The sequence below is a fragment of the Heterocephalus glaber genome, unplaced genomic scaffold (genome assembly GCF_053883595.1).
Source record: "Heterocephalus glaber isolate CG9 unplaced genomic scaffold, H.glaber_assembly_v1.0 deba00001124, whole genome shotgun sequence".
In the NCBI taxonomy this organism is placed as follows: domain Eukaryota; kingdom Metazoa; phylum Chordata; class Mammalia; order Rodentia; family Bathyergidae; genus Heterocephalus; species Heterocephalus glaber.
The window spans coordinates 1224238-1250039 of NW_028258197.1; the positions used below are offsets into that span (position 1 = coordinate 1224238).

Here is a 25802-nt window from a genome sequence, read left to right on the forward strand (position 1 = left end):
ATAGGTAGTTCATATGAATGCTTAAATACAAAATTAGCTGCCATGGTTCAAATGTGTGGGACTTTAAGAAAGCTTATATTACTCAAAAGATAGCTAAGCATATCAACTTTGATTTCTAAAATGTATTTTAAAGGTTTGTAAAACAATTCTAATCTAGAATTCTATTGTTTTAAAGTAATCAAATTTTGTGTTATTTTTGTCACTATAATAACTTAAATTTATGAACTGTTAAAAATTATTACATTTACATCTCCCAGTTTACATACTTGTTTTAACCTGGAAAAAGCCCATGTGGAAAGTTCCCAAGCAGCTACAGAGACAGCAGCACATGCTGTTTTCACAGCAACTCATTGTTATTGCTTCAGACTTGCACATAAAGCATCAACAAAGAAAACCCCACTACCCACAATACCCACAAAAAAGCCCAATGCTTTCCAATCCCCAGCAAAAATTACCTGGTATAAGGAGTAATTTCAAAAATGCTTTCCTAGTAAGAAGCATTTATAAAATGCAGAGATCTGAACAAGACAAATGCTTGTGCAGATAGATGGGCCTCTCCCCTGAGAGTTTCTTCCTCAAGAGGCAGAAAGAGCTCTTAATACTTTAGGAAAGCTCATTTAAAAAAGTATATTTATGCATACTTATGGCTATTTCATTGAAAGACCATAACCAGCCTCAACAGTGGAAGAGAGCAATGTACAGGGAGAAGCAAAGGTACAGCCATAATACAGAGAATATAGCTTCTCCATGAACATCCAACAGGTTGCAGTGCCCGAGAAGAAAAAATGTGACCGCACACAGACCGATGCTCTGATTGCTGATCTGGGTGAAGCAGTTAATTTTCCATGCATTTGTGGCTCAAGAAAAATACACATATAACCACTTAACATATAGCATTCACATTGTCATTAATTCATACTATCAGGCAGGAAGAAAACTTACTCCTCTACTAGCCATCCCTAGTTTTCCATGACATATACATCAGTGTCCTATCACCTATAGACTTCCTATAATACTGTCACCAGTCCCTCCCACCTACAAAACATATACAGTATTAAGTTCTTGAAATTTCATCACCACATAGTGTTCTAAATTTTACTTCTGCACAAGTTTAATGTAGACACAGAGGAAAACACCAAGCAATGTTTATTGTGCAATTCCAATAATTATTTGTGGAATCTTGGTTGAAGAGTCAATGTCCATAGCTGTTCCAATTGCCCAGTTTAAACAAAAACCAACTAATTATTTATCCATAAATTTCATATTTTTCAAACACTGAAGTACTAAAAGCACTGCTGATTCATGTTATATTTTAAAACTACATGTTTTATACATCACTTTTATAAAATAACCAAAATAATTTGCTTATCTAGAAGAAAAATACAGAAATAGAGCCCTTTCAATGTGTCTAGAACCTCTATAAAACTTCAAACCAACAGCAGAATAGATGATGAAATATGATTTCCCAATTGCCAAGAATGTTTGAAATTTAAGATGAGATGGACTCCGGTTTTTTGTTTTCCATAAACTCAGAGCATACAGGTGGCATTAGGACTCAGATCTCTGGGATTTCTTTACATGGCTTTCACTTTGATTTGTTTCATTTTCATTTGCTTCTTCTCCAGCTTCTTTTGCTCACGCCTCAAAGCAGCTTCCTGGGGGTCAGGGAAAGAGAAAGAGAGAATGTCTAAACTAAGTCAGAAGCACACATTAAAAAAATAAAATCTAGGGCCGGGGATTTAGCTCAGTGGTTCTGGCACCTGCCTCGCAAGCGCAAGGTCCCAAGTGGGGGGGGGGGGCAGGGATTTAGCTCAGTGGCTCCACCACCTGTCTCAAGCGCAAGGACCCGAGTTCGATCCCCGATACCAAAAAAAAAAAAAGAACAATCAAGCTTGATCCCCGGTACAAAAAAAAAAAATCAAAAGAATATTTCTTATATTATTATTTGAAAAGTTAGGCTTGCAGCATAAATAGATTTTAAAAAATTTTAATCTTTATTCTCTTCCTGATTATAAAAATAATACATGCTAATTATAGCCAGGTGTGGTGATGCATGCTTGTAGTCTCAGCACTCGAGAGGCTGACGCAGGAAGATCACCATGAGTTTGAGGCCAGCCTGGGCTACATGGTGAGTTCAAGGCCAGCCTGAAATACGTAGCGAGATGCTATCTCAAAAAACCAGAAAAAAAATCTCCCAAAACAAAACAAAAACAAATATGCTAACTTTATAGTAAGTAATGTAAGACTTTTATAAGTCTTACATTATGAAAAACAAAAAACCAAAAATTCCCCCAGAATCCCAGCCCCAGAAATAACCATGACTATCTTAAGTATTCTTTCAGATTTTTTTAAACATATAGTACCATAAAAAGCATAAAGTGGAATCCTACTATATATATGCTATTCTGTTCTCAGACAAGTTTACAAAGAATTATAATAAATAATTTAACCAGTTTTTCCAAAAAGCTTACAGCACTAGTTTTCAAAGATCCAACTTCACAGTAGGTGGAAAAAACTAAGTTCTTACCACTTACTATTCAATATTATTCCAAGTATTAAAGGTGAAATAAAGTTATAAAAGTAGAAATAATGATTTTGACATAGAAAACAGTTCAGAAAAATCCCAGTTTCTTATCAAAATGAAAATTCCTAAATTCCAATTCCAGCAAGTATCATAAACTAGTTTTAAAATTCCAATGTGGGGCACAATCCAGAAAGCTCAGCTGCAAAAGTTCTTCTACACATCTTCTCCTGTAAGAATAAGAGAGGTGGACCTGGAACTGAGTTTAGCTCTTGTAGTCGGTAAAGGACAATTTCGATTCAATCTCCCACAGCTTGGTCTGTAATTGCCTTCAAGACATCTTCCATCTGTTTTAGAGACTTTTCCATTTCAACTCTGCTTTCAGGATTAAAAAGTTCTTTGTTGGGGCTGGGGATTTAGCTCAGTGGTTCTGCAAGCGCAAGGTCCTGAGTTCGATCCCTGGTAGCCCCCCCCCCCAGATTGCTATAAAATAATTGCTAGTACCCATGCTGGTGAATGAAAATTACATTAGCTTGAAATAAAGCAAAGGCAACAAAGAGCTCAATTTAGACATAAACTAACCACTATATTTAGCCATGTTTTATAATTCTAGTTTGACTTTTCATATTCTTAGGAAACACTGAGCCAATAAGTATGACGGGGCCTTGTATTTCAAGTTCAGAAAATCTTAAGAATCCTCTTTGACCATACCATTCACTATAAATCTCTTTATATTAGTAGAAACAAGCATATCTGAGCACAGTATTTTAGTACAGAAAGTTCAACTGGGAATTTCTGTTGTATTTTTATTTAAGAATTAGGTTACACAGAAGAGGAAGACACTTCAGGTTATTATGATTAGCCATGACAAATTATGACTTTATTTTTGGTCATTAATGGTCACATTTAATTGAAACTTCTTTCAGAAACAATTTCAAACTTCATTTTTTTCTAAAGGAAATTTGGGTAGAAATAGCCTGACAAATATACTTCTCAACTGGTATAGGATCAAGACAAGAAGAAGAAAAAAGAGAAGCATGTAATATATACAGCTTTTGTTAATATAAATTTTGTTTAAAAGGGTAATTTGTAAATTCCTGATTTGGGAACTACTGTTAGGTTCCCACACTAAGTGACAAGGATTATCTACCTATACTGCTGTGTAAGCCTTAATGTTTATCCATTCACAACTGTCTTATCGTGTAAGTAGCATGAAGAACTGAACGATCAATGTTAATGCCACTTGTATGGGAAAATATATTGTGAGTTTGAATTCCAAAGGCAGGAAATAACCTTCCTCCTTTGGCAGTGCTATTGCCTCTTGAGAAGGCCTATTAGCAAATGAATAGCAAAATCTATACTATTCTAGGGAAGTTATATAAGATGGCCAAGGTACTCTCTCATCATCCCTACTTCTATCTCAACCATATTCATCCCTCCCCCAGCCTACTCATCCCTACTTCCCACATTATATTGTATACTATACCCATATATAAAACTAATGATACACAGAATAAATACAGTACCATGGTTAAGAAATATATTTATGTTAAATGGTTGGGGTGATGCATGCCTGTAATCCCAGCAATTGGGAGGCTGAGGCAGGAGGGTTGTGAGTTTAAGGCCTGCCCCAGAAGGTCAAGGCCAGCCTGAACTATTTCATAAGACACTGTTTCAAAAAAAAAAAAAAAACATGGCCAGGTGTGGTGGCACACGCCTATAATCCCAATACCTGGGAGACTGAGGCAAGAGGACTGCTGTAAATTTGAGGCCAATTTGGACTACAAAGTGAATTCAAGGCCAGCCTTAACTGCATAGCAAAACTCTGTCTCAAAAAAAAAAAAAAAATTACACACACAAATGGAAATATATATTTATGCTAACATATTTGAGAGGTATTTTGCTTAGGTCAATACATATGAAAAATGTTCACCTTCAATAATAACTGACAAAATGCAAAATACATGAGAAGCCATTTCCTCACTATCAAAAATCACAACCTTAAAAATGCTGATAGAGTTTTCCAAAGATATAAGTGAATGGGCCAGGGATTTCGCTCAGTGGCACTACAACTGCCTTGCAAGCGGAAAGTCCTGAGTCCTGGTGGGGAGGGAAGTATACATGAATAAGAGCTCTCATATACAGCTAAAAGTATAAACCAGTACCTATTGGTAATATCTATTAAAAATGTTTTTGCTGAGCCTGGTGGCACACCTCTGTAATCCCAGCACTCAGGAGGCAAGAGGATCACTGTGAGTTTGAGGCCAGGTTGAACTACACAGTGAGACTCTATTTTTTTTTTTTGGTACTGGGGATCGAACTCGGGACCTTGTGCTTGCAAGGCAGGTGCTGGAACCACTGAGCTAAATCCCTGGCCCAAGACTCTATTTTGTAAAAACAAGTTTTTAGAAATAGGTATATAAATATATATGCCTACATATCTACTTAAGTATTTTTTATTTTATGAGGGAGACAATTCTAGAAGAAATATTATTCACATATATATTGATTGATACACACATATATTCACAGCGACTTGTTTACTAGGACTGTTTCTCAGGAAATAAAAAAAAAAGCACAAGTATGAGAAGGCATCATTTTCTTGAAAGACTACTACATTTTTAACATAAAAAGGTTTAGGAAAGTCTTTTTTAACATGATTTACATTAGGAAAAGATATATACACTAGGCATATAGACAGAGAAACAGAAGAGTTGTTTGAAGAACTGTTACATTATTTTTACAAGTGAGGGTAATTTTAACTTCTGTGTATATCTTTCTCTATATTTTTCAAATTAAATATATAACAAAACAAAACAAACAAAAAGCAGTAATAGCAAGGGCTAAGAGTCCATCTCATTTGTATGAATGAAGCATTCAAGTCAGAAACTGACTATAGCTTTTTGGGGGAGGGACTTTTTTTCATTTAGTTCACTGGACTTCTCAGAAGTACCCAGGTCAGATACTGTACCAAGAGGTAGTTGTTCTAAGAAAATAAATGGTTTACATCCACAAGGAGCTTACAATCTAACACAAGTTAAGTTCCAGGTCCTACTTTTCTTTTAACTCACTGTAGTTTCAAATCCTAGAAAAAACAAGAGAAACTTCCAGTACTACTTATTAATGAGATAGATCAATTGATTGACTGATTGATCCAGGGCTTTCATACAATGCTGCATCCTCAACTATTTTTAAATTTTTTTTTTTTGGAGACAAGAGTCCAAATCACTAAATTATCCAGGCTGGGCTCAAACTTGCAATATTCCTGCCTCAGCAAGATTACAAGTGTGTACCACAGTGCCCAGCTCCTGTGTAGATTCTTTACATTTATATGTTAAAAAGCCATTTTCATCTATAAAGAAGACTACATAAACAAAGCTAAATTTTTAGGAGAAAACCGCCCATCAATTAACCCAAACCAAATCAAACATATCACAAGAGAGAAGGGGCAGCACTTTGGTATGGCAGGCACTTCACCTAACAGCATTAATGATTCTACTGGCAACTGCAGTGCCACACAGCACTATTTTCTTGGCAGCAGGTTCTCTTCACTCTAAGGAATTTTTTCTCTCCTTGAGATTATTCTCATTTAAATTAACAACTTTGAGAACTTTGTGTTTTTTGGCCAGCATTTATAAGTTTTACAGTTGGACTATGGCATTTTCTTTCATGCAAATATGTATCAGAACCTGATTATGTTTGAAACCTAAAGCCTGAGAAGCTCAAGTTTGAGATACTAGTTATGTAAAAAAATAGAAAACAAAACTATCAGCCGGGTGTGGTGGCAATGCCTGCAATCCCAGTGAGAGGAAACCACCCTTCTGTATAGAATTGGGCAACCATGGGTTAACTAAGTAACTATGCTCTTTGTAGAATGTAACTGAGTAACCAAGTACTGCCAAAACTCTTTGACTATCCCCCCCCACTACTCTGTTTTGTGTAAATGCTGCTTTCTATATTCCTAGGGAAACGCCAATGAAATTAAGACTCATAGATGTAAAAACAGGTATATAAAGAAGAACAAATGTCTATTTGGGGCTCTTGAGAGGACAGAAGTCCCTTCTTGAGCCACTGGCTAATAAAAGCCACTTTCGCTCCTAATTCCATGCTTGAGTGGTCTGTCTGGGAATCCCATTCAGTTTCCTGCTGCATTAGCACTTTAGGAAACTGAGGCAGGGGGATTGAAAGTTCAGGCCCCACTCCTCAATGGAAGTAACTATAGAATGCACGGTCCTCCTCTCCTGACCCGAGAAAGCAGACCTATCCCAGATTCACAGTGCCTTTCCCTCAGTGTGAGCAAGCAGGCCTGTACTGAACATGTGGCACACTTCCAAAATGTAACCAACCACCAACTCCAAGCCTGATCTACATTTAGTTTCTCCTTGGCACGTGGCAGTAGAAGTGAAGACTAACCAATGAACTTTATCCCGGATGAGAACACCCAGGGAGAGAAGAGAGCAACCAGACCTGTTGACTGTCCAACAAAAACAGTCCATTTGAACCCCTGACCCGAGATCTACATTCAGCAGAGACCAGAGCTCTGATCAAGTTTCCCATCTAGGAAGAGGAGCAAGGACGCTCCTTGAGTTGGATGGGGTGAACATGTAGAGGGGACTCTGGTGCAGGTAGAGTACTTCAAACAAAAACCCATAGGCTCTACTGCTACATGGAAAAAAAATCGTATCTGGCTAGATCTTAGAAAAAACCACTCATTCAAAACCACAGTAATTTTTCCTTTGACTCAATCTCTCTCTCTTTTTTTTTTTTTTGGTACTGGGGATCAAACTCAGGACCTTGTGCTTGCGAGGCAGGTGCTGGAACCACTGAGCTAAATCCCCAGCCCTTTGACTCAATCTCTTTTTTTTTTTTTCCTTTTAGTACCAGGGATTGAACTCAGGACCTCACACTTGCCTGACAAGCTCTGTGCTGCTGAGCTACATCCTCAAAACTGAATTCTTTGTTTTGTTTTTTGTTTTTGGTACCAGGGATCGAACTCGAGACCTTGCCCTTGCGAGGCAGGCGGCAGAACCACAGAGCTAAATCCCCAACCCTCTTGAGTTTTAATAGGGTTTGGGGTTTTTTCTTCTTTTTTTTTTGAATCAGGGTTTCACTCTAGTACAAACTGGCCTTGAACTCATGGAGGTCCTCCTGTCTCAGCCTCCTGAGTGCTGGGATTACAGGCATGTGCAACATGCCCCTCTAAATCTGTTTACTATGATAAGGGAAGTACATTATTGGTCCTTAGGGCTCGTCAGTACTCAGTTTGCATTTGACACTGTAATTGATGCTGATCTTATTACTATAGCTAGGTGACAAAGCTATTGTCTCTTGGGATGTCAGTATCTGACTGTCTTAGAGCCATTAATAATACTGTGGGCCATTCCCGGAAAACTGGGTACTGAACCAAATATGCTGCTACCTGCCACTGGAAGTAAATGGAGGTGGTTGGATTCTAGGACATAGATAAAGGCCAAAAGTTAGCCATGAACAGAGGACACCACTGAAAATTAGACATTAACTAAAGAGGTCTCCATATGAGAAACAAAGCTTTCCACTACAATTAACACACAAGCCTCCACACTAAAACAAATAAATAAACAAAAAAATAGAAACATGAGAAGACAAGTCAACAAAATGCCTCCAGAGGGCCAGGGATTTAACTCAGTGGTGCAGTGCCTGCCTGGCAAGAGCAAGGTCCTGAGTTCAACCCCTGGTACTAAACAAACAAACAAACATGCTTCCAGAAACTCTGAACTTCCCCAAAACTGATACATGGGACATTGAAGGGGATGAAACCAAAAGCCACACACCCAAATTATATAAAGTGATTATCAGGAAAGATAACAAAATAGATCAATAGGCATTTGGCAAGCTCACAGAAGACACAAGTTAAACAGGTACTGAGCCAAATAAAGCCATCAGCAAGTATACAGAAGGCACGAATAAAAAGCTAGCAGAGCTAAACAAAACTATGCAAAACATGAATGACCAGCATAGAAAAGAATCAAGAGTCCATAAAAAGGCTTCAAATAGAAATTCAGGAGATTAAAAATTCTATTGAACGAATGGACAGCAGAAGTGACCATTGTGAGGATGGACTGTCAGAATTAAAAGTCAGGACTGCTGTCAGTAACCAATTAATAAGATACCTTAGAAACAACCAGAGAACATGGAAAATGGATCTAACACTTCCTAGATGACACAAGGATGAATCTAAAATTAACTGGAATTAATGAAAAATCCGAGGACAGCACACATGGACAGCAGAAGTGACCATTGTGAGGATGGACTGTCAGAATTAAAAGTCAGGACTGCTGTCAGTAACCAATTAATAAGATACCTTAAAAACAACCAGAGAACATGGAAAATGGATCTAACACTTCCTAGATGACACAAGGATGAATCTAAAATTAACTGGAATTAATGAAAAATCCGAGGACAGCACACATGGCATAAAAAATCTGTTTAATGAAATAATAGCAGAAAACTTTCCAAATAAGGGAAAAGGCTTTAAAGCACATAGATAAGTAAGGCATACAGAATTCCAAATAGCCATGATCAGAAAAGAACTTCTCCACAACACATCATAGTCAAAATCCTGAAAGTCCAATACAAGAACAGAATCTAGGGCCAGGGATTTAGCTCAGTGGTTTCACCGCCTGCTGCACAAGTGCAAGGACCTGAGTTCCATCCCCAGTACCAAAAAAAAAAAAAAAGAAGAACAGAATCTAAAAAGCAGTTATAGAGAAAGCAAGGAATCACTTGTAAGGGGAAACCCATTACCATTTCAGGAGACTTCTCAACGTAAATCTTCAAGGCCAGGTGAGCTTTGAGTAAAATGTTTCAAGCCCTAAAAGAAAACAATTTCCAACCTAGGCTGATATATCCTGCAAAACTATTTTTGAAAACTGATGAAGAAATACAACATTTTCAAGATAAAAAGGCACCTAAAGAAATTCATGACCACCAAACCAGCACTTCAAAAAATTCTCAAGGATATCCTACAAAGAGACAATGAAACTAAAAATGACAAAAGATCCACTAGAATGAATAAACTAGGTAGGGCAAGTGATTAAACATAAGGGAAAGATAGGGAATCAGCAACAGGAAAATAATGCAATGACAAGGATAAGTCAGTACCTATCAGTAATAACTCTTAATGTGAAAGGTCTCAATTTCTCAATCAAAAGACAGACTGGCAGAATGGCTCAAGAAATAAAATCAGGCCAGGGATTTAGCTCAGTGGTTCCACCACTTGCCCCGAAAGTGCAAGGACCCGAGTTTGATCCCCAGTACAAAAAAAAAAAAAAGAAAGAAAGAAAGAAAGAAAGAAAGAAAGAAAATCCAATGGTATGCCAATACAAGAAACACATTTAACCCAAAAAGAAACTACAGAAGAAAAAAAGATGGAAAATATGATTCCATGGAAAAGAAATCTGAAAAAGGCAGATGTAGTTATCCTATATTCAGATAAAATGAACTTCAAAGACGGGGCTGGAGATTTAGCTCAGTGGCACAGTGTCTGCCTGGCAAGCACAAGGTCCTGAATTCAATTCTGGGTACCGAAAAAAAAAAAAAAAAAAAAAAACGAGCAAAGATGGTCACTACACATTAGTTAAGAGAATAATCCAACAGGAAGAGGTGACAATTATTAACATATATGCACGAAACAACCGCACATCCAACTTCATAAGACAAGTATTACTCGAAAAAAAGATGAGGTAAACATAACTATAATTACAGTGGGGGATCTCAATACACCACTATCAACAATAAATCAACCAGACAAAAAAATTAAACAAAAATCAGTATGGAGATTCCTCAAAAAACTAAAACTAGAAATTCCATTTGACCCAGCTATTCTCTTTCTAGGTGCCTTCCTGAAAGAGTTAGACATCACATGAAAAAAAAAAAAAAGACATCACATGACAGGGATACATGCATGCCCATGTTTACAGCGGAACAATTTATAATAGCTAAATGTTGGAAGCAGCCTGTATGTCCATTAACAGATAAATGGATAAAGAAAATGTGGTATTTACAATGGAGTACTATTCTTCCATAAAGATAAACTTGAGTTATTTGTAGAAAAATGGATGCACCTTAAGTGAAATAAATCAGACACACAAGCTTAAATATCACATGCTTTTTATTAGATGAGAAACCCAAAATATAAAGATCAAAATAAAAGATGGATAACAGAAAGTAGGGAGACAAATCTTTCTCAAATGGAAAGGGATGAAGAGATGGAGGGAGAGTTCGATCCCTGGTACCAAAAAAAAAAAAAAAAAGAGATGGAGGGAGAAGGTCTGGGGATTTAGCTCAGTGGCGCTGTGCCTGCCTGGCAAGCGCAAGGTCCCGAGTTCGACTCCCAGTACAAGGGGGAGGAGACAAAGGGGAGGAAAGGGGGATGAATAAAAGGAATTAAAATGTGTTATGTACATATACCAACTCCACACAAGGAATGTAAACATTATGTACTGAAAACATGTACTAATAAAAATGAGGGGGGTGAGCTTCAAAAATGAAAAAAAAAAAGAAGGTTCAATTGAGCAAGACAGTGTCTTGCAAATAAAAACAAAAACAAGGACTAGGGATGTAGATTAATGTAAAGTCTCTGGGTTCAATCCCCAGTACCACAAAAACAACCAAAACAGGGCTGGGGATTTAGCTCAGTGGTTTCACCACCTGCTGCACAAGCACAAGGACCTGAGTTCAATCCCTGGTACCAAAAAAAAAAAACAAACCAAAACCAAAACAAAAAACTGAACAAAAATATTAAATTCTCAACTTCTATAACCACATCTTATCTACCACTATGTTTGGCTTAAAATGAGATTGTGCTAGGAGAAAAGTATAATTCAGATTATCTTCAGTTCACAAACTTCACCTAGCATGGTTTGAACAGGAAAAATCACTTGTTCCTTATAGTATTTCAACTGACAAAAAGTCCTAAATGTTGAGAAAATAGTAAATTTTTAGCTTGTGTGAATTTATACAGAGAATTACCATTATTAGCCAACATGAGACAAATAGCCATCTGATAATAACAATCTTAGTTTTACTTCAATGATAAGAACAATTTGTCTTACCTCCAGCCTTCGTTGTTTCTCAGGATCTTCTTCATTCATGATTCGCTCCTTCTCTGCTCTTTTCTTCTCCTCACGACGAGATTGGGCAGCTTCCTGTCTCTGTACATGTGTCAGTTTCAAGAAGTTCTCTTCTACTCGTGCACGGTTCTTATCTGCTTTTTGTTTGCCCTTTTACCAAGAAATAAAGTCTTTCTTAAGAAATCCATTTCTATCCAACAAAAGTAAAATTTCATTTAGCATTCTTTCATAAAACTATTCCCATCTGACCTTTCAAGTCAACTAGCAAAGACTCAATCACTGAATCATTGCTCCCCCTCTTGGAAAAAGATCAATAAAAAGGTGCCAATTTGCAATGAAGACTTTGGAGCTTACTTCTCTGTTGAGTCGGAACTTTTTGGCTTTGTCAATAGAATAAATCACCATGTTCATCAGGGGTAGCAAAGCTTCCATATCCTTTGGATAAGTGTTACCTGAGCCAGGCACTGGAAAACAAAGCCATTTTCCTATTGAGTTAATGGGATCATTAACATCTCTGGGTAAACAAACTCCCCCCCCCCCCTTTTGTGTTATTAGATGACTTTCTCCAAGGTTTTTGGGCAGTTAAGATGTAGCAAAAAATAGAAATTAAAATATATAAAAGAATACAAGAAAGGTTTTATTATTTATTTTTTGCATGGCGTTGGGGACTGAACCCAGGGACTCATACATGCTAGGTAAGTGCTCTGAGTTCTATCCGCAGCCCAACAGTGACTTTTTTTTTGGTTTTGGTTTTTGAGACAGGGTCTTGCTATGTAGTTCAGGCTGGCTTTGAACTCACTATGTAGCCCATGCTGGCCTCAAACTCGTGGCAATCCTCCTGCCTCAGCCTCCTGAGTGCTGGGATTACAGGCATGCACCACCACACCAAGCCAACAGTCACCTTCTTGAAGAAATCCAGAAATCAATAAGCAAGCGTAAGAAGTTTTTGTTTTGTTTTGCAGTATTAGGAATTGATCTCAGTGCCTTGAACATGCTAGGCACGTACTCTGCCACTGAGCTGCATCCCCAACCCATAGTTTTAATGTAGTTTTACAGCTATCACTTGGGAAGGAACAATACCCTCCTTCAGATCATCTCACAGAAAGCTAAAAACCCAAACAGGACCCAGAACACTTACCATTAAATGTAAACAATAATGTCCGCTTAGTGTCAGGTAGCTTTAAAGGCTGACCTTCCCTATCATGAAAGAAAAGTCTATTAAGGGAGAACATAAGAATGATATTTTCCATGCATGCAAGTCACCCAATTCACTTAGATGGACAGATACTTGCAAATAATCAGTATAGCATGTTCCTTGTTATCAACAAGTCAAGTACAATCTCAGAGCCTGAAGGACCATTAACATCATCTATCTGATGGATGTCTTCCCAAGTGACCTTTATCTTATACTTGAACATCTTTAATAATTCCCCTAGAGACAGGATATAGTCCTTCTTACCTAGAGAGCCAGAAATGGGCCTAGATAGATATAATGTTTTTTTTGGTATTGAGGATTTAATCCAAAACCTTCACATTGAACTATATCCCAGCCCTCTTTTTTTTTTTTTTTTGGTACCGGGAATCCAATTCCGGACCTTGGGCTTGGGAGGCAGGGGCGGAACCACTGAGCTAAATCCCTGGCCCTCCCCAGCCCTTTTTAATTTTTATTTTGAGATAGGAGCTTCTTAAGACACTAAATTGCCCAGAATGGACTCAAATTTGTGACCCTCCCACCTCAGCCTCCCAGAGCACTGGGATCACAGGCATGTACCACCATGGTTGGCAAAAGCATTGTTATTTTTTTTTTTAGCATCATAATGTTGTTAGGATCAGAATAAATTTAGAGATAACCTTGAACGTAACATATAGTCAGTTCTCTGTATCTATGGGTTCCGCATCTGCCAAGTCAGCCAAAAAATAGGAAATCTTTTGTTTTTAAATTGTGGTTGTTAAAAAAAATGTTTTATGTAGACATCTTTTCTTCTCATTATTTCTTAAACAGCATAACAACGATCTATATAATATTTACATTAATTAGGTATTATAAATAAAGTATAGGGATGGATATGTACAGGTTATATACAAATTATGACATTTTATATAAGGGACTTGAGCATTCTCAGATTATGTTATCTGAGGGAGATCCTGGAACAAAACTCCCATGAGTTCAGAAAGATGACGGTATGCAATTCAGTTCCCAGTGAGGATTTCTTTGTAATCTTTGACTGTCAACCACCCTCTCTCATATAGCTTGATGAATGCTATAATACTATGATGCTTTGTCTTCAGTGTTGTTAAGCAAGCAAAGACAATAAAACACCTTCTAGAAGGACAAGGACATGAATAATCTTTTTTTTTTTGGTACCAGGAATTGAACTCAGAACCTTGAGCTTGCAAGGCAGGCAGTGGAACCACTGAGCTAAATCCCTGGCCTGACATGAATAATCTTGACATACAACTGAAATTCAGAATGGACTTGCTGTTGTTTTGGCGCCAGGGAAATGAACCAATGACCCAGAATGGCTTTTTTTTTTTTTTTTGAGCACCAAAGATAGAACCCAGAGATGCTCTACCAACTGAGGTACATTTCTACCCCTTATTTTGAGGTAGGGTCTCACTAAGTTGCCCAGGCTGGCCTTGAACTTGTGATCCTTCTGTTTCCTGAGCACCTTTGATTACAGGTGTGTGAAACCATCCCTGGCCCCAGAATGCTTTCTTTTTCCTTGTTTTAAATTTATTTATTTATTTTTGGTACCGGGGATCAAACTCAGGACCTTGAGCTTGGAAGGCAGGCAGCGGAACCACTTAGCTAAAGCCCCAGGCCCTCCTTTTTTTTTTTTTTAATGTCTGAACCCAGGGCTTTTACACTGAGCTACATTCCCAGCCCTTTCAAAAATTTTTACTTTTGAAACAGGGGCTATGTTGCTAAGTTGTCCCCTGGCTGGGCTCAAACTTTCGATCTTCCTGTCTTAGTCTCCCAGAATGCTGGGATTACAGGTCTATACCATGAAGCCAGGCCCTAGAATGGCTTTTAATTATAGTTAACTCCACAGTCTATAAGAGTAGCTTGTAACTACAAATTTATGTCAGAATCAGTACATACTGTACATTTGAACAATGTTATTATAAACCCAGAAATTTTATAGGCATCGAAGATCCCTAATATGTTGGAGAAAGGATACAATCATGCAATTATTCAAAGAAGGAAGACAGAAAAGGCTATACACAGCTTTGTAATCAAGCACAAATCAAACATCATAAACTAATGTCATAAATTTACCAAAAATAAGGAAAAAGGGATTAGTAATTCCTTTTTTTTTTTAGCATCAGCTATTCTGTAAGACTCATCTACTTTACTAAATGGATGATGCAAACATGCAGGGGCTTATGCAAAGCAGGGTAGGGTAGGCTCATTTGTCTTCCATGTTTTCAGTGGACTCTCATGATGCATGTAGTTAAAGCAAACAAAAACAAGGGGAGGTTGTCACCAAGTTCCCCCACTCATTTGGTAAGGGAAACTGCAAAACACCTTGTAGTGATTCAACATAGAACTAGTGAAAAATGAACTGCAATAATTCTATCTCATACGTACTCTTGCATAATTTTTGGACCAGAGAACTGGTCTGAAAAATGAACAGATTCAATCTTGTCAGCATAGTGTGTAAGAAAGTGAACCATCTGAAAAAAAGAAAATAAAATTATTTTTTTAAAGTCCGGATTGATACATTTTGCTTTTCTCACAAAGCTATTCACCCTTCAATCCTCCCTACATTTTTTTTTGGTTACTGGAGATCGAACTCAGGACCTTGTGCTTTTGAGGCAGGCAGTGGAACCACTGAACTAAATCCCCAGCCCAATCCTCCCTACTTTTACATAATGTCATTCAAACCAAAATGTTTTACAAATGAAATAAGATAAGAAATCTCTCTAAAATGAAACTAGTACAGTTAAGTCCCTGAAAGAACATTGGTTAAGTCAGATTAGTTCCTAAGTCCAACAAAGTGAGTCTTACACACCTTTCACACAAATATACAATGTAAAGCATAAAAAAAAAAAACACACACACACAAACTATTTCTACCTTTTTTTTTTTTTTGGTAGCAGGGATCAAACTCAGGACCTTGCACTTGTGAGGCAGGCATGGTGCCACTGAGCTACATCCCTGGCCCTATTTCTACTTTTATAGCTACCTTAAAATGGTAACTTTCGCATCTACAAATGTTTGTAATGTAAGGTCCATTTGTATCTGGGAAAGTTCACAACTCCAGTGTTTGTACTACTGTATCCTCCATTTTGCTTTCTCCTCTGGTTTTTTGAGATAGGTTCTTGCTATGTAGACCATGCTGACCTTGAATTCACTATATAGCCCAGGCTCATCTCAAACTCACAGTAATACACCTGCCTTAGCTTCCCAGGTGCTGAGATCCAACCACCTTGCCCAGCTAGTATCCTTCTTATTAAACAGCTGAAAGCATGTCTCAAAATGAAAGCATGAAGATAAAATCTAAAATACTTTTGGGGGATTGTTTATAAACACGTCACTTTGAACTTACTATCCCCGAGTTGGCCTACATTTTTTTTTTTTTAGTTGGCCTACACTTTTATTATTTTATTATGATTATTATTTTTTGGTACTGGGGATTGAACTCGGGTCCTTGCGCTTGCGTAGCAGGTGTTGAAACCACTGAGCTAAATCCCCAGCCCTGGCCTACATTTTTAACTAAGGTATGTTGTTATCATTGCACAACTAATAGGAATGGTTCTTGGGCTGGGATTCTTCAGTGGTATAATGCTTGGGTGGTACATGTAAGGCCCTGGGTTCAACTCCTATCACACACACACAAAAAAAGACAATGTATGCCCCCTTTCTCCCACACTTAAGGCTCAGAGATACAGACCAATTGAATGGTAAAAAGATTAAAGCTGTATTTCTTTTTTTTTTGGTACCGGGGATCGAACTTGGGTCCTTGCACTTGTGCAGCAGGCAGCGAAACCACTGAGCTAAATCCCCGGCCCCTGTGTTTTTTTTTTTTTATTAAAAACCTTGAAAATCATTAGCAATTCCCGAACAACTTGCTCTTGATTTAGAGAGAATTTGACTAATCAAATTGTCCTTTTGTTTTTGGGGTTTTTTTTTTGATACCGGGGATCGAACTTGGGTCCTTCCGCTTGTGAGGCAGGCGGTGGAACCACTGAGTTAAATCCCCAGCCCTCAAATTGTCCTTTTGACAAGTTAATCTTCTGCTTAAAGAAGGTATTTTAATATTTGTATAAAAAAGGAATATATAATTAGTGTAGTTACACAGTGAAGAACTGGTACAGTTTGATTTTTTTTAGGGAGAGTATATCCTCAGTGTCAAGTCTGTCAGATGCATGTCTTCTACTGCATTTACCTTTGTATCCATCATTCCCTCTGTGACTTCTCCCATCTCTGACAGGATGGCCAAAGAGTCTGGCAGCCCATATTTTGCTCCAGACTTAGGTTTATCACTACAAAATTCACTCTAGAAGAAAAAGAAATTGAAAATAACATACTACATAATATTTTATTAGGGACAAATAATTTTGACTCATTTCAAAATAGTGTTTAACAACTGACTGATATGATTAATTGCCCTAGGCTATGAAGCTGAACATCTATGTAATTAAGAGAGTTTCTAACAAATCTGAGTTGCAACAAGTTGACATACCAGATCTTGCATCTCCTTCTGCAGTCGCACCAAAGCCTTTCGTGTGCCCACAGCAAATACATATGTATCCATGTCTTCATCATTCATGGTTACTTTTATTTGCTTAAAAAAACACACAAGAAACAAAGCTTACTTGTCAGCTTCTGTTGTAGGTCGATTTCAAACAGCCCTTAAGATTTCTCCTTCTGGTATATACACTCTGCCTTTAAGTGGGATTTATAAATATGATAGAACAGCAATCCCACACTTACATTGTGATAAGGCAGAAGGTCCCTTGTGGGAAGCACCTGAGGGTGGACTCTAGGAGCTGAGTGTAGTTCCCAGTTGACAGGTAGCAATAGCAAGTTAATGAGGATCTACAACCACAATGAACTGAACTCTCCTGACAATCTGAACGATCTTGAGAAAAGGACATCAAGAAGGAAACCAGTCTGGCTGACACCTTAATTTCAGCCTATCCTGAACAGCTGGGCATGGTGGTGCATCCCTGTAATCTCACATTTTGGGAGGCTGAAACAGGAGGAGAGAGTTTGAGCCTTAGCGAGACTCTTTCAAAAAAGGGCTACGGATGTATCTCTGTGTAAAGGACTTGGATTCAATCCACAGCATGCAAAAAATTTAAAAATAAAAAAAAATCCCCGAGTACAGGATCTAGCTAGCTAACCCATCATTATGGATTACTTATACAGAAACTGTGAGATAATAATAAATGAGAGTTAAGCTACTAAATTTATGATAATTTGTTATACAGCAATAGTATACTATCCATATAGGAGTTGTGTCAAAAAAAAAAATCAGGAATAAACAAGATCTAAGTTGGACAGTGTGGCATAAGAAATACATTTGATTTTTGTCTCAGGTTTCTGGCACAGAACTCCTAAGACCCTTAGAATTTCCTGAATGACAGGAGTGTCTTTTGTTAGTGATAACCAACTTCTTTCAATCACAACTGAGTTTACACTAATGGAGTGACTTAAGATGATTCCTAGATGGTCTCAGGAATGGGGCTGGTAGGAGAAAAATCAATGCTTAGAGGGACAAACTTTAAGTTCTACTCAGGACCTCTGGGGATAAGACAGAGATGAAGACTGCACTCTAGAAAAAGTCTTAACATGATTCAGGGAGCTTCCAAGTTGGTGAACTCAACTTGCTGAAAGGATGGCGTGCTCAGAGAGGCATGTGGGAAGCTCTATGCCTCTCATATTTCACCCAGTCTCTTTTATTTGGCTATCCCTGAGTTGCATCTTTTTTTTTTTTTTTTTTTTTCAGTACCGGGAATTGAACTTGGGACCTTGTGCCCGCAAGGCAGGCGCTAGAACCACTGAGCTAAATAGCCAGCCCAGTTGCATCTTTTTTTAGAGGAAAGATTTATTTCAGCTCACTGAGGTGCATCTTTAATAATACGCCACTAAATGTAAAGTCCCCTCCATTCTGAGTTCTGTGAGTCGTAACAAATTAGTGAACCTAAAGGAGACAGTGGGGACCCTTGATATATATTCAATCAGTTAAAAGTGTACGTATGTGGCCATACAAGTGGCCTAGGATTTGTGACTGCCTCTGAGGTAGGGGCATTTTGTGGACTGAGATCTTCAACTTGTGGGATGTGAAGCTAACTCCAGGCAGCCAGTACCAGAACTGAACTCAAATGAATTATTGGACACCCAGTTGATATCCAGAGAATCCAAGAATTGATTGTTGGTGTTAAAAAATATTCTCAAGCAGGTAAACAATTACACTCTGCATTGGGCCAGAGAGATAAAGTTATATCTAAAGAGTCTTGTTTAATAAAGAATGGCCCTATTTCCATATTAATTATATTTTTTTACATGTTTGGGTCAAATAATTATCAGTACGTGGAGGAAGTGAGATGTTAATGTAGGGAAAGACCTGGCAAGATGGCAGCTATAAATTTTCTGTTCTTTTGTCACTACACAAAGCAATATCTTAAATAGAATCCAGCAAAAAATAAGAAAAGCAAAAAAATATGAAAGACCATGTGTATACATTGAAGCTCTTTTTCTTCTGAGGCCCAGGGGAAAAGATTAAATCTACTCCAGGAGAGAATAGAAAATGATTAAAATACTAAAGAAACCTTTCTTTTTTTGGAAATAAGAGTCTTGCTACATAGGCCAGGCTGGCCTTGAATTTGTAATTCTCTTTCCTCAGCCTCCCAAGCGCTGTGATTATAGGAATGTGCCACCATGCCTAGCTACCAGCTACTAAAAAGTAATTCCTAAAAAATAGATGGATAAGGAGGATAAAGCAACTGCCTCCTCCCATTTGAAATAACGAGGATTGAGCCCAGAGCCTCTGCACTCAAATGGATGCCCAACCCATTTTTTATTTTGAGCCAGCGTCTTAACAAAGTCGCAGGGCTCAAACTTGCAACCCTCTTGCCTCAGTCTTCCAGATTGCAGGAGTGCCACTGCACCTAGTCTGCCCTTCCCTTTTACCTAATAGGATGTTTGGTGGGAGAAATATAGGGGCCAGTCTTCCATATTAACTGATGGGGTTCTAAAATTTAAAAGACTAAGTCATCAGGGGCCATATTAAAAAAAATTAAAGATTTACAACTGGCCAAGCATGGTGGTACACTCCTGTAATCCCAGCACTCAGGAGATTGAGGGAAGAGGATTGCCTGAATTCAAGGCCAACCTGAAATACACAGCAAAACCCTACCTCCCCCCACAAAAGAGAGAGATTTACAACTAAAACTGAAGTCTTTAAAATGAGCTTCAAGCCCAAAATACTTCAAAGCATCTACTTTACATTATGAATGCAGCAGTTAGTAAGCAAATACTACTCTGCATGTTGACATACACTCACATATCTCAAATTCTACTAGTTTCAATAAAAGAAGAAACTTTCCTATATACTTTTGTTTCTTATACCAGAAGGAATCAACACAGTTATTTACTGAAAGAATGAAGAAGCTGGGCATGCCAGCATGGGAAACTTAGTGATGTGGCCAAAATCTTAAAAAATAAAAAAATAACAAAGGATAGGGATGTAGCTCAGTGTGAAGACCTCAATACTAGAAGGGAAAAGAACAAAAAGGACAAAGGAGGAGAAATGATTAAGGCATTTCTGATGAAGGATGCAATTTACAGATTAACATGGTGATTTAAAATAGGAAAGAAAGTGCACCCAACAATAAATGTGAGCTCTTTCAAGAAAATAAAATTATTTATTTGAAGCAAAAAATATTGGGGAAAAAAACCCCACCTTTTTGCCAAAGACAAAAATATACACAGGAGCAGAGCTGGATACATGGGCAAACTATCTGTGACAACTGTTCCTTTATCTAGGCTAATTCGGTTGATTTATGTGGTGACAGAGTATTATTTTTTTTCCCTCCAAAAAGCACACAAAGTCCTCCTGATAGTTGCACAATGAGTGGAAAATTATCTTTCTAAATAGAAAAGGATCAATTTTTTGATGCAGGACACAAGTTGCCAAAAACTCCAAACAAAATCCAGGCAGAAATGTATTCAGTGTATACATAAAGATTTAACAGAGATCACATACCACTTGATCACTCACTGGTCTCATCATCCGAGCCAGGACATTCAGTAAGTCTTGTCTCTTGAGGAACTAAAAGAATGAGAAATTAACACAGTTGCAACTTCCACTTACTATAAAGAATGGACAGGGAGTCACATTCTTTATCAAACATCTTCTACAACACATTTGGCAGTTAGAAGACAGCATTTAGAACTCATTTAAAATCAAACGTGAAAGGATGAGTCACTAAATTTAGAGGATTAGAACTCACATTTAGAAAAAAATTCATTCAATCAGATGTCTCCTACTTACTCTCAGCTGGATAAGCATGCCCTCACAGCACACTCGACCAGAACACCACAGGTTATAGATGTGCTCATTCTCTTGGTTCAATTTTCCTGTGCTTGTGGCTTCTTTGTTAGTTCCATCATCCCCTAGAGGTAAAATGTGATTCACTCAAAATTCTGGGGCATAACCACCATATTGTCCCCTATCCTCATCGCAGCAATACTTTGCTATATACAGAATTTCCTTTGGATAGGGATTAATGGTTTGGCACTGTTTCTTTTATTTCTTTACTATTATTATTTCATTTTATTATTATTATTTTATTTAGGGGTCCTATTCTCATTCCTCAATAAATCTGGTATATTTCTCATATGCTTCTTCACTCATCAGTTCACCTAATTCTGAAGGGCCACTCAATGTCATCTTGACCAGCCAATCATACTCATAACAGGATTTGTTGACAAGTCCTAAATTTTCTGTAAGGGCTTCATTTATTTCAATAGGACAACAGACTTCACTAACAGCTTTCTCACTTTCCAAAACATCAAATACATCTTATTTTTTCAATTTCCTACTAACTCCAGGAAAATTAAATATCTAAAGTTTCTGTGCAAAATTTTCAGTGTGTTGATACCCTTTTCTCTACTGTTACCTATTCATATTTCTGTGAATTTTTTTTTTTTTTTTTGGTACCAGGGATCAAACTCAGGACCTTGTGCTTGCCAGGCAGGCGCTGTGCCGCTGAGCTAAATCCCCGGCCCACTCTGAATTTATACAGCGAGACCAGAGCAGCTGGCCTCTATCCTCAATTATCAGCATGCAGCAGGTGCCAAGGCATGGCTCCTCATTCACTGGGCCATGTGTGCTAGGGTACCAAAGGTTGTCAGTAGGCTGGAGGAAGTGGGGCTTCCTTTTTACTTTTTTTTTTTTAAGTTTGCAGTCCTGGCGAGGGATCCTAGGGTTTCCCACAGGCTAGGCAAGTGCTCTACCACGGAGTTACAACCCCAGCCCTTTAAAGAATTTATTTATTTTTTCCGGTACTGGGGATTGAACTCAAGACCTTGCACTTGCCAGGCAGATGTGGCACCACTGAACTACATCCCCGGCCCTTAAAATTTAAGTCAAGGTCTTGCTAAATCCTCTTTGCCTCAGCATTTCCAGGAGAGGGGATTATAGGCATGTGCCATCCTGCCTAACTCAGAGTGTGTGTGTGTGTGTGTGTGTGTGTGTGTATATTTTTTTTTTTTATTTGTAAAGAAAAGAGATTTATTTAGCTCAGTTTTGGAAGCAGAAAGCCCCTGATTAGACAGCCCCATTTTTTTGGCCTCTGGTAGGGGCTTCATGGCCAATGGCATCACAATGGCAGGAGTGTGGAAGACAGCAACACTGGAGCCAGAGGGTGGGGAGGGGCTGGTCTTCTTCAACACATTTATATTAGTGCATATTGATTATACAGATTAATGGGTTTTATTTTGGCAGATGTGTGCCTGCATATAATATCTTTTCCTACACCACTCTTCTCACTCCCCATACTATCATGTTTTTTTTTTTTTTTTGGTTCTGGGGAATTGAACTTGGGTCCTTGTACTTGCGCAGTAGGCAGCGAAACCACTGAGCTAAATCCCCGGCCCTACTATCACATGTTTTGAGGGGAGTTTCAATGCATATAAGGTATTTTTATCATATTCATGACTTACAAGTCCATACTTTTTTTTATGGAGACAATAGCTTTAAAAGGCCAGGGGAAAAAAAGTAAGCCAGGTACAGTGGTGAACACTTATAATCCCAGCTACTTGGGAGGATGGGGCAGGAAGATTTCAAGTTCAAGGCCAGCTTGGGCAATTTAGCAAAACCGTCTCAAAATAAAAAATGTAAGGGCTGAGGGGGAGCTCAGCAATTCCCTGGGTTCAATCCCAGGTTATCACAAAAAATAAAACTAAAATAAATAAATAAATAAAATAAAAAAAAATAAATTATGGGTGGGGGATAGTAGCATATACCTATAATCCTATAATCCTAGCACTCAGGAGGCTGAGGCAGGAGTATGGGCACAAGTTTGAGGCCAGCTAGGGCTACATAGGAAGTTCATGGCCAGCCTGAACGACATAGCAAGACCCTGTTTAAAAAAAAAAAATCAAAAAAAAAAAAAAAAAAAAAAAAAGAGCAGGGAGAAAGCAAAGAGCCAAAGGCTGGTTATTTTTCTTTTCTAATTTCCTGGAAAAAAGAACTGTGAATTATATTGTACAGAAGAGAGTATTCAAGAAAGCACAGACTTTGGAAACAGGTAGAGGTTGTAAAATCATGGTTGTAAATTTTTTTCTTTTGGTATCGGGGTTAAAACTTGGGTCCTTGCGCTTGCAAGGCAGGCGGCAAAACCGCTGAGCTAAATCCCCAGCCCTCATGGTTGTAATTTAACAGTTTAGACAAGTCTTAACATCTGTATTCTTCAGTTCCCACATTAATAAAATAGAAAAGTAAATCCAACAACTGACATTATTGTTACAAAGAATAAATATAAACAATATACACTAAATACCTAGCACAATATATAGTCTGCTAAAAAGCAGAGCACAAGTTACAGAGAAATAAAGTGCTAACTGCCAAATAGAGGTAAATGTGAAGAAAACACTATGTAGCCACAGATATTCCTCTAAATACTTCAGTGTATACCTCATCAGTGGATCCAAACTAAAAAGTTCAGAACTTGAGGGAATCACAAAGAACTTCCCCTGCCTTGCAAGCGCAAGGACCCAAGTTCAGTCCCCAGTACCAAAAAAAAAAAGGATGAAAGAACTTCCAATTTCTATTAGGTAAATTGAAAGAAAACATTCACCAAGCTAACCTAAAATAAATCAATTTGTTTTGCTAACACTGATTTTTATTTTTATATATTAAGACAGGGTCTCATTATGTAGTTCAGGCTGGGCTCAAATTCACAGTGATCTTACTGCCTCGGTCTTCCAAGTACTGGGTTTACAGGTGTGCACCACCATGCCTGGCAACATTGATTTTATCAAAAGCTTTGTAGCAAATATACTCATGATAAATGAAAGATGAAGAAATATTACATAAATTTACTCTGTATATAAAACCTAATAAAAATGGGATCCTTGGAGAAAAAAAGCATGCTTTTCTGCAGTCCATGAAAGTAGCTAGAGCCTATGCAGAGGGAAATAAGCTGATCTTACCAGATTATTTTCAAGCTGGCAGCTTGTCTCATATTGGCTTTAACTTACCTACTAAGGTAAAGTTGTTCTCCAAAAGCTCTCTATGAGTGTTAAACCAAGCCTGAGCAAGGCGACTATTTTTATTCTTCCCAATGATATAGTTCATGATATAGGCAAGCAGACCAGTCACCATCAAAATTTCTAGATAATAACTCTCCCAACTGTTCTGGAGGTGTGCAGGAACCTAAAAAGGTGAAATTATTCCATTTAATGTTGGCTAAGGCTGAACAATTAAGATGAAAAAATGAGAAAACCATAGATAGAAGTATAACTGTCAATGGATTATGATTTTGCTTTGAAAAATATGCTCATTTTAGTTTTCTAGGTGAGCACTATAAAAGATTCTTTAAGGAAATATAAAGACAGTCAAATGGGATGAAATGGTTTGGCAGCCTCTTTGTATTCAACTTGGTTCTGAGTCCCACCCTAAACTACATCTAATCTTTTTTCTTTTTTTTTGGTACCGGGGATGGAACTCAGGACCTTGTGCTTGCCAGGCAGGTGTGGTGTCACAGAGCTAAATCCCTGGCCCCACTTATTTCTTGGTAAGTAAAACTAGACCAACTAGAATAAAATATGAGAGTTGCTTCTCTAAGTATGAATATGTATTAGTAGAATCCTTCACCAGTTCCCACTATGGTATTACATCAAAACCACCCTCAGATGTCACTAATTGTATTCTAATTATATTTCTGAGAATAATGACAAGAAGATACTTCATTGGTTAATTTGGAATTCAGAATCCTAAATACCTACATCAACAATTGTTATTGGGTCCTTATTTTTGCTAGATGAAGTATCTGGTTTGTCTTCATAACCTTCAAATTCTTCATCATCATATGGCTCATTCTCAGTATCTCCCTCCTACAAAACATGAGGCACAATCTGTTTCCCTCTATAAATTACCAGCAATTGTCTCATTTTGTGGGCAACATTTGTAGAGGAAAACAGAATTTACAAGCAGCAAGCACAGAAAACACAGAGGTATTACATAAATTTAACAAAATATCAAAGAATCCATATTTTCAGTTTAAGATAAATTCTAGAGACCTAATTGTGCTGTGTATTTAATACTTGCTAGTAAATTAGATCTTAAGTATTCCCATTACACACATACAAATAGGAAACTGTGATGTGTTAAATGTTAATATAACATATTCACAATACACACACATATCAAGACACCGTATTTCCAATAATGAATGTCAGTATACTGTATACCTAAAATGTACCAATAAAATTAATGAGTGGAAAAAGACACCACATTTTACAACTTAAAAACATACAATGTTCATTTGTTACTTGTACCTCAAAAACTGAAAAGCACAAAAGTGATGATTCCTCATACTGCTGAATCCAAAGTTCTAAATGACAATTCTCACTCCCACACAGTAACTATTCTTCAGTCCCTCCCCCAGCAAGGGCTTCAATCCAAAAGAAAAATATAATTTATTTTATCAAA

At 37.7% G+C, this 25802-nt stretch overlaps 1 protein-coding gene across 1 annotated transcript in view; it reads right to left on the reverse strand.

The window, feature by feature from the left end:
• Positions 1 to 1129: 1129 nt before the first annotated feature.
• Ccdc47 (coiled-coil domain containing 47) overlaps positions 1130 to 25802 on the reverse strand; it is a 28609-nt gene continuing 3936 nt past the window's right edge. Inside the window, exons 3-13 of the mRNA XM_004868627.4 lie at positions 25097 to 25204; positions 24350 to 24524; positions 21138 to 21259; positions 20850 to 20915; positions 17322 to 17423; positions 17025 to 17135; positions 15224 to 15309; positions 12770 to 12828; positions 11986 to 12095; positions 11614 to 11781; positions 1130 to 1655 (exon numbers count right to left, since the gene is read on the reverse strand). Coding sequence (XP_004868684.1) covers positions 1575 to 1655; positions 11614 to 11781; positions 11986 to 12095; positions 12770 to 12828; positions 15224 to 15309; positions 17025 to 17135; positions 17322 to 17423; positions 20850 to 20915; positions 21138 to 21259; positions 24350 to 24524; positions 25097 to 25204 — 1188 coding nt within the window. The 3' untranslated portion in view covers positions 1130 to 1574. The remainder of the gene's footprint in view (positions 1656 to 11613; positions 11782 to 11985; positions 12096 to 12769; positions 12829 to 15223; positions 15310 to 17024; positions 17136 to 17321; positions 17424 to 20849; positions 20916 to 21137; positions 21260 to 24349; positions 24525 to 25096; positions 25205 to 25802) is intronic.